The 16,297-nt window shown below is 45.7% G+C and overlaps 1 protein-coding gene across 1 annotated transcript in view; it reads left to right on the top strand.

The window, feature by feature from the left end:
* The window catches only part of ANKAR (ankyrin and armadillo repeat containing), an 898,322-nt gene that overhangs the window by 388,187 nt on the left and 493,838 nt on the right, over positions 1-16,297 (top strand). Inside the window, exon 11 of the mRNA XM_077275585.1 lies at positions 99-300. Within this exon, the coding sequence (XP_077131700.1) occupies positions 99-300 (202 nt within the window). The remainder of the gene's footprint in view (positions 1-98; positions 301-16,297) is intronic.

Here is a 16,297-nt window from a genome sequence, read left to right as displayed (position 1 = left end):
TAACCTTCCAGTCTGAGTGTAATTGTGGATGATTGTTTGTCTTTTGTTCTTTTACAGACACTAAATAACCAATGAAATGTCATATTTTTGTCTTTAAGGACTCACTGCCCTACATATTGCAGCTCAGTGTGGCTCACTTGGAGTTCTCGTATGCCTTCTTTCTTTGAAAGCAGATTATATGTTGTGTGACCATCGTGGATGGATGGCAATACATTTTGCAGCTTTCTACGGGGCAGTTCCCTGTATCCGAGCTCTTTGCAGAAAAGATTGTTCTTTATTGGAGATGGAAACAGCTGCTGAGTAAGTAGTATTGTGGAAATTAAAGTATTTTTAATATAAAACTGTTACTTTCACAAAGTATGACACTATTATGTACAAGTATTTGTCCTACAGATTTCCGTAGATGATGTTTGCCAACAGAATATTTTAATGGAGGCTTCCAAACAAATGCAATTTGCACCCAACATTATTTGAACAGTATGTGCTTTGCCGCCCGTTGATTTGGCAGACATAAACTTCTAACATAAGCAACTGCACATAATTTCATATGTTATCAGAAATCATTACTCACATTAATTATATATGTCTTCTGTTTTTTTTTGTAGTGGTCAGTTGTATAAAAAAGTACAGTAAATACGCAAACCGAAATTGAAAATAGGTCTAGCGATGTCTTCCTGTGACTAGTAGATGAAAAAAACATTATTTTTGCATCATTCTGCTTGTATTGATCAATGAGCCTATTCACCATATGTACGGTGGCATGTAAAAGCTTGGGCACCCCTGGTCAAAATTACTCTTATTGTGAACAGTTAAGCAAGTTGAAGATGAAATGATCTCTAAAAGGAGGAAAGTTAAAGATGACACATTTAAGTTGTATTTTGGGCAACACAAATACCGTATTTTTCGGACTATAAGACGCACCGGACCATAAGGTGCACCCCAAATTTAGGGTGAAAATTGCAGAAAAAAAGATTTTTTATAAGATGGGGGTCCGTCTTATTGTCCGAATTTACAGTATCTTACCTGAAGACTGGCGGTGGCAGAGCAGGGTCACAGGAGGCATGGTGTCGGCAGAGGTGGGGTGATGCGGTACGGTGTGCACCTGAGCAGGGTCCCTTCCTGCTTAGGTGGGCGACGCCACGGCCTGGTGTCCATGGGAGGGTTGCAGCAGTGGTTACCGGCAGAGGTGCTGGGATGAGGAGGTGCTGGGATGAGGAGGTGCTGGGATGAGGAGGTCCTGGGATGAGGAGGTGCTGGGATGAGGAGGTGCTGGGATGAGGAGGCGCAGTGAGAGGTATGGCGTCAGAGGGGTCCCTTTCTCCGGTGAGGTGATGCAGCAGCCCGGTAAGCAGCAGAGCAGGTGAATACTGTTGTTAGCGGTGGTGGCGGCTATCGTCCCGAGGCCGCGGGTGCGCAGATGAAGCGCTCTGCTTCCCGGGGCTTCAGGAAAATGGCCGCGGGAGGCCGCGCGTGCGCAGATGGAGATCGCGGCGGCAATTTTCCTGAAGCCAAGAACTTCAGGAAAATGGCCGCCGCGATCCCCATCTGCTCACCTCCTATATCCATATTATGAAATAGACATTAATATATGACAATATGTTGTTTTAATGCCCCACTATATCCATGTTATGATATAGACATTAATAAAAATAACAATATGTTGTTTTAATGTCCCACTGATAGCAAGTAGCATAAATTAATACCCTAATTGTTTATGGGTTAGCTCATAATATTATAACTATGTCACTAACAAGCATAGCTAAGAGGATGGATAACGGCATTCAATGTAATAATCTCACTAGTAGGGCAAAAAATTTGGCAGAGGGCAAAAGAAAGGTATCCGGTTCCCACCGCAATATATACATGCCACAATAAGCCTGCCAGCGGGAGGTGAATATAATGCTACTGCACAGAAGATATCAAGTAAAGAAAGGTAAATATACCTATATCCCGGGACTTTGTAGATCTGGATCCAAAAAGCAGCGTCCCCTCACCCCCGATGCGCGTTTCGCCGCCAGCTTCTTCCGGGGGCGTGAATAAAACCTGTAAAGATGATATCCAAACCTCCAAAGTAGAAAATCAGAAAAAAAAAACAGGCAGCACTCCAAAAATCAAAATGAAAAGCCGTGGCTTTTACTGATCCACTAGAAGCAACGTTTCAGCAGATTTCTCTGCCTTGCTTAAGCCTTAAGTATATTTATATACTGTATATATGTAAATATAAATATATATATATATATATATATATATATATATATATATATATATATATATACATTATATGTAAATACACACACACACACACATATATATATATATATATATATATACACACACACACAGCTCTGGCGAAAATTAAGAGCCCACTGCACAGTTTTCTAAAAGTCAGCTTCTCTACATGTCTGACAGTCATTCCATTCCAATATCAGTTGAATTCCAACCAGAGTACACCACATTCTACTTAATGTTCTTCTGATTAGGTGATCACTTTAACCAAATCTTATTTCATGAAGGAAAGTATAAAAAAACACTGCTGTGGTGCTCACGATCCTCTTGCAATAGGACAAGCTGGATGGCAAAACAAGTGCTAGTAATACCCCAAAAGTAATAGGAATGAAAAAATAACTTTTAACCATGCCGAAGGAGTTGAAAAGTCTTGAGTGAGGAAAAGGGCTCAATTCTGGCTTTACTAGCAGAGGGACACAGTAAGCATCATGTTGCCTCCATCCTTAAAATTTCTAAGATGGCATTCCATTACAACAAGGTCAATCAGCAGACATTGGGGTCAACAAAGCTACAGAGCGGCAGAGGGTGAAAACGACTCTCCACTGACTGGGATGACCGTCATCTTATTTGAATGACACTCAGGATGACATCAAGTGACCTACAAAAGGAATGGCAAATGGCAGCTGGGGTAAAGTGCACGGCAAGAACAGTTCATAACAGGCTCCTAGAGGCAGGACTCAAGTCATGTAAAGCTAGAAAAAAGCCTTTTATCAATGAGAAGCAAAGTCGAGCCAAGCTAAAGTTTGCCAAAGACCATAAGGAATGGACCATAGAGGACTGGAGTAAGGTAATCTTCTCTGAGTCTAATTTTCAGCTTTGCCTAACACCTGGTCATCTAATGATTAGACGGAGATCTGGCGAGGCGTACAAGCCACAGTGTTTGCACCCACTATGAAATTTGGTGGAGGATCGGTGGTGATCTGGGGATGCTTAAGCAAAGCTGGAATTGGGCAGGATGTTCTTTGCGAAGGTCGTATGGATCAAGCTGCCCTCAAGTTTATCCTGGAAAAACAGTTGATTCCTTCTGCGCAGCCAATGTTCCCCAACTCTGAATGCGCCATGCCACACAGCTAGGTCAATTAAGGTGTGGATGAGGGACCACCACACCAAATCCCTGTCATGGCCAGCCCAATCTCCAGACCTGAACCCCGTTGAAAACCTCTGGAATGTAATCAAGAGGAAGATGGATCGTCACAGGCCATCAAACAAAGAAGAACTGCTTACATTTTTGTACCAGGAGTGGCATAATGTCACCCAAAAGCAGTGTGAAAAACTGGTGGACAGCATGCCAAGACACATGTAAGCTGTGATTAAAAATCATGGTTATTCCACAAAATATTGATTTCTGAACTGTTTCTGAGTTAAAACATTAGTATTGTTGTTTCTAAATTATTATGAACTTGTTTTTTTTTTTGCATTATTTGAGGTCTGCAAGCAATGGATTTTTTGTTATTTTGACCATTTCTCATTTTCAGAAAATAAATATAAAATGTATTGCTTGGGGCAATTTACGATTTAATTAAAAATATACCTATAAAGAGAAAAATCAGACAAACTGAAAATTTTGCAGTGGTCTCTTAAGTTTTGCCAGTCATTGGTAATTTAATAGAGGGGAGATATGTTTCACTATGCCTAATGGCGTCGGTGACATAAAATCCAGAGTTTTATTTCCTCCAGCAAAGTAAGTGTTGCGAGGATTAAGTTATGTTATGGACTGGGTTTTAGGGGAACATTCATAGAGCGGGTGGGAGAATGTCCCCCCATATCTCCACCTACAGAGCTAGCACCACTATTTGCTGACAGGACCTTGGTGAGTTTGCAGTCATGTGATCAGTCATGTGGTTGAGGAGTCACATGGCAGACTTAAATGGCTGAAGAAAAGGACTTTCAGTGTTCACTGTGTTTGCCTGGAGAAGGAGCATTGTAGGAGAGTGCTGCATGGACTAAATAACCTGAACCATGTGTGTTCTGTCAGCCGTGAGTGGAAGGAACCCTGCTCACAGAAGGACTGTTTGTTCTGCCACCATTTTGTTTTGTTTCCCTGTTTTTCCCAGAGGGCTTTACTTTCTTTACTACATGTTGGTTTATGCTGCCTACAATAAACCAAAGGAAGTTCTTAAAGCCGCAGCGTGTCTGTGTCTATATCGGTGTGCACTTGAGGTAAGAAAATCACTGCACTCATCCAATTCAAAAGAGTTGCTTAGGTGAATCTTTTATTGAAATACGGTGATGAAATCGAAGCGACAAGTAGTGAGGCAATCTTTTTAACGTTTCGGCAACTCTTTTGAATTGGATGAGTGCAGTGATTTTCTTACCTCAAGTGCTTATGGGACCATTGGCTCCTTTCACTTGCACCGTCAAAAAACTCTTCAAATTGTCGAGTGCTAGCTTCTCGTTCTCTTTGCTATATCGGTGTGCAGACGATCTACCACAGGTGGTATTAGAAGTGCGTGCAGCGTTTCCAGTGAACACGTGGGATGGCCACAAGCCAGTGTGCAACATCAGGCAAGATGGAGGTCCTGCTAAAACATCTACTACAAGCACAGCAGCAACAGCAATTGCAGCACCAACAACAATTACAGCAGCAACAGACGGCTCAGAAAGAGACAAGTATGCTGCTTATACAGCAGATGCAGCAGCAGTATGAGCAGCACCAGAATCAGATTGACTTGCTTGCAGAGGCAGTTGATGGAAGACCGGCAGCCCCTACCCCAAGTTCAGGTACTGACATGTACGTCTGGATGATGGGAAGAAGAGCAATGCAGAAAATGACCCTGGGTGATTATGTGGAGGCATTTTTGGCTGTGTTCAGGCGAGTGGCAGAGCGTGAGAAGCTACCACAAGAGCAGTGGGCTGAGGTGCTGGCCCCTTATTTGACTGGTGTGCCGCAGAAGGCCTATTATGATCTGGCTGTACAGGACGCGCAAGAGTATGCCAAGTTGATAAAGGAAATTTTGGCAGGCGTGACTATGTCAGTGAGAGCTCAAAGGGTTCACCACTGGGCATATTATGGGGATAAATTGCCTCGGTCCCAAATGATTGACCTACTGCATCTAGTGCAAAAATGGCTGCAGCCAGAATACTGCACTCTAGCTCAGATGGTCGAGCGGGTGGTCATGGACAGATTTGTGCACTGCGTTAATAGACCGGTGCAGACCTGGGTTGCCCACGGAAATCCCTGAAATGTTGACGAACTAGTGGGCCTAGTGGAATGGTTACAGGTGGTCAAGACGTCCCTAAGGAAACCAGGGGGCAGTATATCCATATATTGGGGTACCCAGTGGGAACCTGAGCCCCAAAAGAGAGGCAGTAGAGCCATTAGGGGAGTCCTAGATCCCAAGGGGTCACTGAGGAGTTATCAAAGGCCACAGGGAGAGACTTGCTTTACTGGAGATTTTGCGATCCCCAGGACATGTAGCTGCCCGTTGTCCCTTGTCCCCCGAAGAGATGGAATGCAGCCTAGGGAGGTGCTGCTCCTACTATGCATATCCCACCAACAGTGTGAACTATCAGCCTGGATAGGGGCCACAGTCATGTCCTGTGACCATAAATGGAGTGCTGGTGTCAGGACTGTTAGACTCAGGGACCTTGGTGATCCTGATAAGGGCCATGCTCCCTCACCAGTTGGTCCCAGGGAAAAATGTGAGTGTCCGCTGTATAAACGGTGGCACCAAGGACTGTCCTTTTGCCAGAGTGACTATAAAATTAACTGTGGGTTTGAGTCGCATGAGGTTGGGGTGGCTAAGGACTTACTACACCCAATGATAATAGGGCGGCAATTTAGCCTATTCTGGGTTTTGTGGGGGAAGTTGGGGACACCAAATGTCCATGACAGGAGCCAGTGCTACCCTGAGGGAACTCCATCGCAGTTGGAAGTGGATGATTTCTCCTTGTGTGTTCTGCCTGGTGACGAGGACGAGATGGTGACCAGTGAGGCCGAAATTCCTGAACTGGTGGTTTCTATTAGAAATTTTGGGACTGCTGAAATCTGGGCTCTTACCCTAAAAGGGGCGTTGGAAAATGTGACGGTTGATAAATCGGGCTGACACCAGGTTTCCACATTTTGCATTAAATGGAGAGCTGCTGTATCAGGTCACTAAGCTGAGAGATGAAGTGGTAAACCAGTTGTTCGAACCGGGTCCCTATCGGTGTCAATCGGAAGTTCTTCTGGCCTGGGTGTCACGGGGAGATTAACTATTGCTGGTCCTACTCTGCTTGTCAGGTTACAGCCCCCGTGTCCCATTTCTGAAGTCTCCTAGTGCCATTGCCCATTATAGAGGTCCCATTTGACAGGATTGCCATGGACCTTCTGGGGCCCCTGGTTAAGTCAGCCAGAGGGCAGTAATACATTCTACTGGTGATGGACTATGCAACATGGTACCCGGAGGTAGTACCCCTTAGAAACTCTACCACCAGGAGCATAGACCGAGAGTTAGTTCATATTTTTTCTCAGACAGGCCTGCCAAAAGAGATCCTGACAGACCAAGGTTCACTGTTTTTGTCCAAAGTGATGAGGGAGTTGTGTAAAGCTCTTAAATTTACACAACTCCGCACATCGGTGTACCATCCTCAGACGGATGGCCTGGTGGAGAGATTCATCAAGACGTTGAAGTCCTTGCTTAAGAATGTCTTTGAGAGGCATGGACGAGACAAATTGCCTACTGCTGTACTTGTTGTTATCTATCAGGAAAGTTCCTCAGTCCTCTACGGAATTCTCACCGTTCGAGCTGTTATATGGATGACACCCCCGTGGACATCTAGATGGTTCTAAAGAGACCTGGGAGGCAGAAGTTACACCCCACCGGAGTGTTATTGAGCATGTGGCCCAAATGCAGGACCAGATCGCAAGGGTGATGCTGATTGTGAAGGAGAGCCTTCTTCAAGCACAAGAAGCCCAGGCGAGAGTCTACAATGGACCCACAAGGCTGAGGCAGTTTAGCTTTTGAGACTGGGTGTTGATTCCCACTGTGGAAAGTAAAATTCCTGGCCAAGTGGCAAGGGTCATACGAGGTAGTCGAGAAGTTGAGTGACGTCAATTACAAAGTCCGCCAACCAGGGAGAATGAAGCCATACCAAGTGTACCACATAAACCTGCTGAAACCATGGTGAGACAGTGATCAGGTAGAAGCACCATGCCTAGGGGCTAGTCCTGAAGCCAGGGTTGAGGATGTCACAATTGGGAAAAAAGACACTGTCACCGACCCAGAAACAACAGTGCCGTGAGGTGCTTCAGGACCTGTTACGGAGTTAACAGGTTGTACGCAGGTTGTGGAGCACAAAATCCTGACTGAACCACATGTGAGGGTGAATCAGAAGCCGTATCAGATTCCCGAAGCCCGCCGCGAGGTGATCTCCAAGGAGGTGAGAACAATGTTGAGCCTGGGCATTATCAAGGATAATAGGGCTTATTGTCCTTGTGCTGAAAACCAATGGAGTGGCGCTTCTGTAACGATTACAGGAAACTGAATGAGGTTCTAAGTTTGACACGTATCCAATGCCCCGGGTGGATGAGTTCATTGAGAGGCTAGGGTCGGCCAGATACATTACCACCCTGGACCTAACGAAGGGGTACTGGCAGATTCTCCTGTCCCCAAGTGCCAAGGAGAAGACAGCCTTCTCTGCAACTGATGTATGCATCCATTATACCAGAATGCTGTTCAGTCTGCAAAGAGCCCCAGCTACCTTCAAGAAGGCTATGGACTGAATCTTAGCCCCTCACAAGAAGTACGACGCTGTTTATTTGGACGACATTGTGATTTTCAGCCTGGAGTGGGGAAGTCACCTGCAAAAGGTGTAGGCAGTACTGGTGCACTGAAGAAGGCAGGGTTTACCATAAACTCAAGGAAGTGCGCCCTCTGGAAAGAAGAGGCAAAATGCTTGGGCTACATTGTCAGAAGGCGCAAAATAAAACCACAAATAGACAAAGTGGAGGCAATCCACAGTAGTAGTCACAGCCAGTCTCCAAAAAGCAGGTCAGTGCATTCCTAGGCATTGTGGGATATTACCACCGGTTTATCCCGAACTTCGCCACCTTAGCCATCTCTCTGATGGACCTCCATAAAGGGACAAAATCGACAACAGTCAAATGGTCCTCTGATGCTGAGATGGTCTTCCAGGAGTTGAAGCTCGTCCTGTGCAGACAGCCAGTCTTGGTTTCACCCGATTTCACTAAGGAGTTTGTGCTTCAAACGGATGCCTCTGAAGTCGGGTTAGGAGCTGTGTTGTCCCAGGTAATATATGGCGACGAACAACCAGTTCTATACCTGACTAGGAAACTTTTCTCCTGTGAGAACTATGACATCATGGAGAAAGAGTGCTTGTTCATCAGATGGGCTATTGACAGCCTGGGGCACTACCTGCTAGACCATAAGTTCAGGCTAGTATCAGATCATGCGCCCCCGAGATGGATGAGGGAAAGGAAGGGGAAGAATGCTCGAGTGACTAGATGGTTTTTAGCACTGCAGGATTTTAATTTTCATGTCGAGCACAGGCCAGGAAAGCTGCATGGGAACGCAGATGCTCTTAGCTAGTGAAGGTGCCAAAACCCCTGGCTTTGGCCAGAGGGGGGGGGGAATATTTGACTGAGTCACTGGTAATGTAATAGAAGGGAGATATGTTTTACTACACCTAATGGTGTCAGTGATATAAAATCCAGAGTTTTAGTTCCTTCAGCACAGTACGTTGTCAGGACTCTGAATATTTTGATTACCTTTTGTGCATTACTGCACTGCTACTCAGCTCTGAGTTTCTGCTGCATACATCGGTTTCCAGTAATCCTCCATCTGGCTGCTTGTGTTTGTTTCCATCTGCATTTGCTAGACATGTAAGGTGTTGCTGCTTTGCTTAAACCTGAGGCTATTACTCAGGCCTCCCTGGTTGTGCTAAGATATTATTTGAACTGTCTTATAAGCATATCTATCTGTGTTTGGACTACTAAGGACTTATTTGTGTCAAGTATCCTCAAGAATAATTGTGCTTCATAGACGTTCTGCGTGATTGCATTTTCCTCTGAAGTTTCCTATAGACTGTTAAGTTGCGTTTAATATTTACAACAAATGTTGTGGACTTGAGTTTCTCTCTGCACCTGTTTGAATCACTGTGTGATAATATAGACTTTACCACTCATAAAACTGTGTCCTGTAGTTGTCTTGTTCCATGCAAAGAGTCTCCTGAGTTATCCCTTATAATCTTTACATAAGTGTTACGAGTTAAGTTATGTTATGGGCTGGGTTTTAGTGGGATATTCATAGAACGGTTGGGAGAATGTTCCCCCATATCTCCACCTACAGACCTAGCACCACTGTGTGCTGACAGGACCTTGGTGAGGTCACAGTCATGTGATCAGTCACGTGGTTGAGGAGTCACATAGTCTGGGCTTAAATGGCTGAAGGAAAGAACTTTCCGTGTTCAGTGTGTTCGCCTGGAGAAGGAGAACTGCAGGAGAGTGCTGCATGGACTAGTGAACCTGAACAGTGTGTGCTCTGTCAGCCATAAGCAGGAGGAACCTCACTCACGGAAGGGTTGTGTTTGCTCTGCCACCATTTTGTTTTGTTTTCCTGTTTATGCCGAGAGGGCTGTATTTTCTTTACTACACCTTGGTTTATGCCGCCTACAATAAACCAAAGGAAGTTCTTAAAGGCGCGGTGTACCCGTGACCCGTGTCTACCTTTGCGTGCAGCCTAGTGAGCCACTCTACCACAGGAGATTATATATATATATATATATATATATATATATATATATATTGTAGCATGGCTAAAGGGTATGTGGTCGACGGGAGGTATGTGCCACATAAGTGCCTTGTTGCTGTAATGTAGCCCGGAGTATTTCTTTGTTGCACATAACCATGTATATATATATATATATATGTGTTTCAGGACCTGTGGTGATGTCAGACCACATGGCTAATCATGTGATGGGTTACTGGGTGTGGTTAGCTCTATATAAGACAGGCTAATGCTTAACACAGGAGATATGTGTGGAGGTGCTAGCCTCCAGAGTGTGTTAAGGCACCAGGACTGAGCCTGAATGTTATGACCCCAATGGCGAGGGTCTCAGAGGAACGTGGAAGTCTGCAGAATACAAAAATCCAGCTCATAGGGCAGTGGTAACTGGGTTGACCATATATCTACTCCTAACGCCAACACTAGAAGTAGCCGGGGATCATTCCTACGTTGATTCTAGATGACACGCGCCAGCCGGAGAATCTAGCTACCCATAGTAGAGGAAAACAAAGACCTTTCTTGCCTCCAGAGAAGGGGACCCCAAAGCTGGATAGAAGCCCCCCACAAATAATGACGGTGAGGTAAGAGGAAATGACAAACACAGAAATGAACCAGGTTTAGCACAGAGAGGCCCGCTTACTGATAGCAGAATAAAGAAAGGTAACTTATATGGTCAACAAAAACCCTATCAAAATCCACACTGGAAATTCAAGAACCCCCGAACCGTCTAACGGTCCGGGGGGAGAACACCAGCCCCTCTAGAGCTTCCAGCAAAGGACAGGATATAGATTTGGAACAAGCTGGACAAAAATACAAAACCAAAACAAATAGCAAAAAGCAAAAGGCAGACTTAGCTGATATAACTGGAACCAGGATCAGTAGACAAGAGCACAGCAGACTAGCTCTGATAACTACGTTGCCAGGCATAGAACTGAAGGTCCAGGGAGCTTATATAGCAACACCCCTAACTAACGACCCAGGTGCGGATAAAAGGAATGACAGAAAAACCAGAGTCAAAAAACTAGTAACCACTAGAGGGAGCCAAAAGCAAATTCACAACAGTACCCCCCCCTTAGTGAGGGGTCACCGAACCCTCACCACGACCACCAGGGCGATCAGGATGAGCGGCATGAAAGGCACGAACTAAATCGGCCGCATGAACATCAGAGGCGACCACCCAGGAATTATCCTCCTGACCATAGCCCTTCCACTTGACCAGGTACTGAAGCCTCCGCCTGGAGAGGCGAGAATCCAAGATCTTCTCCACCACGTACTCCAACTCGCCCTCAACCAACACCGGAGCAGGAGGCTCAGCAGAAGGAACTACAGGCACAATGTACCGCCGCAACAAGGACCTATGAAATACATTGTGAATAGCAAACGACACAGGAAGATCCAGACGAAAAGATACAGGATTAAGGATTTCCAATATCTTGTAAGGCCCAATAAAACGAGGTTTAAATTTGGGAGAGGAGACCTTCATAGGAACAAAGCGGGAAGACAGCCATACCAAATCCCCAACGCGTAGTCGGGGACCCACACCGCGGCGGCGGTTGGCAAAGCGCTGAGCCTTCTCCTGTGACAACTTCAAGTTGTCCACCACATGATTCCAGATCTGCTGCAACCTATCCACCACAGAATCCACCCCAGGACAGTCAGAAGGCTCCACATGACCCGAAGAAAAGCGAGGATGGAAACCAGAGTTGCAGAAAAAAGGCGAAACCAAGGTGGCGGAACTAGCCCGATTATTAAGGGCAAACTCAGCCAACGGCAAGAATGTCACCCAATCGTCCTGATCAGCAGAGACAAAACACCTCAAATAAGCCTCCAAAGTCTGATTGGTTCGCTCCGTCTGTCCATTAGTCTGAGGATGGAAAGCAGACGAAAACGACAAATCAATGCCCATCCTACTACAAAAGGATCGCCAGAACCTGGAAACGAACTGGGATCCTCTGTCTGACACAATATTCTCAGGGATGCCGTGCAAACGAACCACGTTCTGGAAAAACACAGGAACCAGATCGGAAGAGGAAGGCAGCTTAGGCAAAGGAACCAAATGGACCATCTTGGAGAAGCGATCACATATCACCCAGATAACGGACATGCCCTGAGATAGCGGAAGATCAGAAATGAAATCCATGGAGATATGTGTCCAAGGTCTCTTCGGGACAGGCAAGGGCAAGAGCAAACCGCTGGCACGAGAACAGCAAGGCTTAGCTCGAGCACAAGTCCCACAGGACTGCACAAATGACCGCACATCCCTTGACAAGGAAGGCCACCAAAAGGACCTGGCCACCAGATCTCTGGTGCCAAAAATTCCCGGGTGACCTGCCAACACCGAGGAATGAACCTCGGAAATGACTCTGCTGGTCCACTTATCCGGGACAAACAGTCTGTCAGGTGGACAAGACTCAGGCCTATCAGCCTGAAATCTCTGCAACACACGTCGCAGATCCGGAGAAATAGCTGACAAGATAACTCCATCTTTAAGAATACCAACAGGATCAGCGACTCCAGGAGCATCAGGCACAAAGCTCCTAGAAAGAGCATCGGCCTTCACATTCTTTGAACCTGGTAAATACGAGACAACAAAATCAAAGCGGGAGAAAAACAATGACCAGCGGGCCTGTCTCGGATTAAGGCGTTTAGCAGACTCGAGATACATCAGATTTTTGTGATCAGTCAAGACCACCACACGATGCTTAGCACCCTCGAGCCAATGACGCCACTCCTCAAATGCCCATTTCATGGCCAACAACTCCCGATTGCCCACATCATAATTTCGCTCGGCAGGCGAAAACTTCCTAGAGAAAAAGGCACAAGGTTTCATAACAGAGCAACCAGGGCCTCTCTGCGACAAAACGGCCCCTGCCCCAATCTCCGAAGCATCCACCTCAACCTGAAAGGGAAGTGAGACGTCAGGCTGGCACAAAACAGGCGCCGAAGTAAACCGGCGTTTCAACTCCTGGAAAGCCTCCACGGCAGCAGGAGCCCAGTTAGCTACATCGGAGCCCTTCTTGGTCATATCCGTCAAAGGTTTCACAATGCTAGAAAAATTAGCGATAAAACGACGGTAGAAGTTAGCGAAGCCCAAGAACTTCTGAAGACTCTTAACTGACGAGGGCTGAGTCCAATCAAGAATAGCTCGGACCTTGACTGGGTCCATCTCCACAGCAGAAGGGGAAAAAATGAACCCCAAAAAGGGAACCTTCTGTACACCAAAGAGACACTTTGAGCCCTTGACAAACAAAGAATTTTCACGCAAAATTTTAAAGACCAACCTGACCTGCTCCACATGCGAATCCCAATTATCAGAAAAAACCAAAATATCATCCAGATAAACAATCAAAAATTTATCCAGATACTTCCGGAAAATGTCATGCATAAAGGACTGAAAAACTGAAGGCGCATTGGAGAGCCCAAAAGGCATCACCAAGTACTCAAAATGACCTTCGGGCGTATTGAATGCGGTTTTCCATTCATCACCTTGCTTAATGCGCACAAGGTTGTACGCACCACGAAGGTCTATCTTGGTGAACCACTTGGCACCCTTAATCCGGGCAAACAAGTCAGACAACAGCGGTAAAGGATACTGAAATTTGACAGTGATCTTATTTAAAAGCCGATAATCAATACAAGGTCTCAAAGATCCGTCCTTTTTTGCCACAAAAAAGAATCCCGCACCAAGAGGGGAAGAAGATGGACGAATATGTCCTTTCTCCAGAGACTCCTTGATATATGAACGCATAGCGGTATGTTCAGGTACCGACAGATTAAACAGTCTTCCCTTAGGAAATTTACTGCCTGGGATCAAATCTATAGCACAGTCACAGTCCCTATGAGGAGGCAGTGCACTGGACTCAGACTCACTGAAGACATCCTGATAATCAGACAAATACTCCGGAACTTCCGAAGGCGTAGAAGAAGCAATAGACACAGGCAGGGAATCCCCATGAATACCACGACAGCCCCAACTTGAGACTGACATAGCCTTCCAGTCCAGGACTGGATTATGGGTCTGTAACCATGGCAGCCCTAAAACAACCAAATCATGCATTTTATGTAAAACCAGGAAACGTATCACCTCGCGGTGTTCAGGAGTCATGCACATGGTAACCTGTGTCCAATACTGCGGTTTATTTGCTGCCAATGGTGTAGCATCAATACCCCTAAGAGGAATAGGATTTTCTAATGGTTCAAGAGTAAAACCACAGCGCTTAGCAAATGAGAGATCCATGAGACTCAGGGCAGCACCTGAATCTACAAACGCCATGACAGGATAAGATGACAGTGAGCAAATCAAAGTTACAGACAAAATAAATTTAGGTTGCAAATTACCAACGGTGACAGGACTAACAACCTTAGCTATACGTTTAGAGCATGCTGAGATAACATGTGTAGAATCACCACAGTAGTAGCACAAGCCATTCCGGCGTCTATGAATTTTCCGCTCATTTCTAGTCAGGATTCTATCACATTGCATTAAATCAGGTGTCTGTTCAGACAACACCATGAGGGAATTTGCGGTTTTGCGCTCCCGCAACCGCCGGTCAATTTGAATAGCCAGTGCCATAGTATCATTCAGACCTGTGGGAATGGGAAAACCCACCATAACATTCTTAATGGCTTCAGAAAGGCCATTTCTAAAATTAGCGGCCAGTGCACACTCGTTCCAATGTGTCAGCACGGACCATTTCCGAAATTTTTGGCAATACACTTCAGCCTCGTCCTGCCCCTGAGACATAGCCAGCAAGGCCTTTTCTGCCTGAATCTCAAGATTGGGTTCCTCATAAAGTAAACCGAGCGCCAGAAAAAACGCATCAAGATCAGCCAATGCCGGATCTCCTGGCGCCAGCGAAAAAGCCCAATCCTGAGGGTCGCCCCGTAAGAACGAAATAACAATTTTTACTTGCTGAGCAGAATCTCCTGATGAACAGGGTCTCAGGGACAAAAACAATTTACAATTATTCACGAAATTCCTAAACTTAAACCTGTCTCCGGAAAACAGTTCAGGAATCGGTATTTTAGGTTCTGACCTAGGATTTCTGATAACATAGTCTTGTATGCCCTGCACACGAGTAGCCAGCTGGTCCACACTTGTAATCAAGGTCTGGACATTCATGTCTGCAGCAAGCATAGCCACTCTGAGGTAAAGGGGAAGGAGAAAAAAAAAAAAACTCAGAATCTTCTTTCTTATAATCCCTCTTCTGCAATGCATTAAACATTTAATACTGGCCTGGCAAACTGTTATGACCCCAATGGCGAGGGTCTCAGAGGAATGTGGAAGTCTGCAGAATACAAAAATCCAGCTCATAGGGCAGTGGTAACTGGGTTGACCATATATCTACTCCTAACGCCAACACTAGAAGTAGCCGGGGATCATTCCTACGTTGATTCTAGATGACACGCGCCAGCCGGAGAATCTAGCTACCCCTAGTAGAGGAAAACAAAGACCTTTCTTGCCTCCAGAGAAGGGGACCCCAAAGCTGGATAGAAGCCCCCCACAAATAATGACGGTGAGGTAAGAGGAAATGACAAACACAGAAATGAACCAGGTTTAGCACAGAGAGGCCCGCTTACTGATAGCAGAATAAAGAAAGGTAACTTATATGGTCAACAAAAACCCTATCAAAATCCACACTGGAAATTCAAGAACCCCCGAACCGTCTAACGGTCCGGGGGGAGAACACCAGCCCCTCTAGAGCTTCCAGCAAAGGACAGGATATAGATTTGGAACAAGCTGGACAAAAATACAAAACCAAAACAAATAGCAAAAAGCAAAAGGCAGACTTAGCTGATATAACTGGAACCAGGATCAGTAGACAAGAGCACAGCAGACTAGCTCTGATAACTACGTTGCCAGGCATAGAACTGAAGGTCCAGGGAGCTTATATAGCAACACCCCTAACTAACGACCCAGGTGCGGATAAAAGGAATGACAGAAAAACCAGAGTCAAAAAACTAGTAACCACTAGAGGGAGCCAAAAGCAAATTCACAACACTGAAGGACTGGACACTTTGTTTTTCTTTTCCTGAACTAAAGGCTATTTGTTTGCTGTTATTTTGCCATGTGGTTTATGAAGTAATAAACCCTGTGAACTTTTAAAGGAACGTGCCTCCTGAGTGTCAGCCATCGCACCTGAGTGAGTGAAATCCCTACAATTGGTGGAGAATGCGGGCAGCGTTCCCAGCGGAGACTAAGAGTCTGTTATTGGATGTCCTGGGTCAAGTCTGTTGTAAGCCAGCAAGCATTGCCGGGGAAAATGGAGGATCTGCTGAAACACTTG

Source organism: Ranitomeya variabilis, chromosome 7, assembly GCF_051348905.1.
Source record: "Ranitomeya variabilis isolate aRanVar5 chromosome 7, aRanVar5.hap1, whole genome shotgun sequence".
Classification (NCBI taxonomy): domain Eukaryota; kingdom Metazoa; phylum Chordata; class Amphibia; order Anura; family Dendrobatidae; genus Ranitomeya; species Ranitomeya variabilis.
The sequence above is the reverse complement of the archived record's forward strand: the minus strand, read 5'-3'. Positions and strand labels throughout refer to the sequence as shown.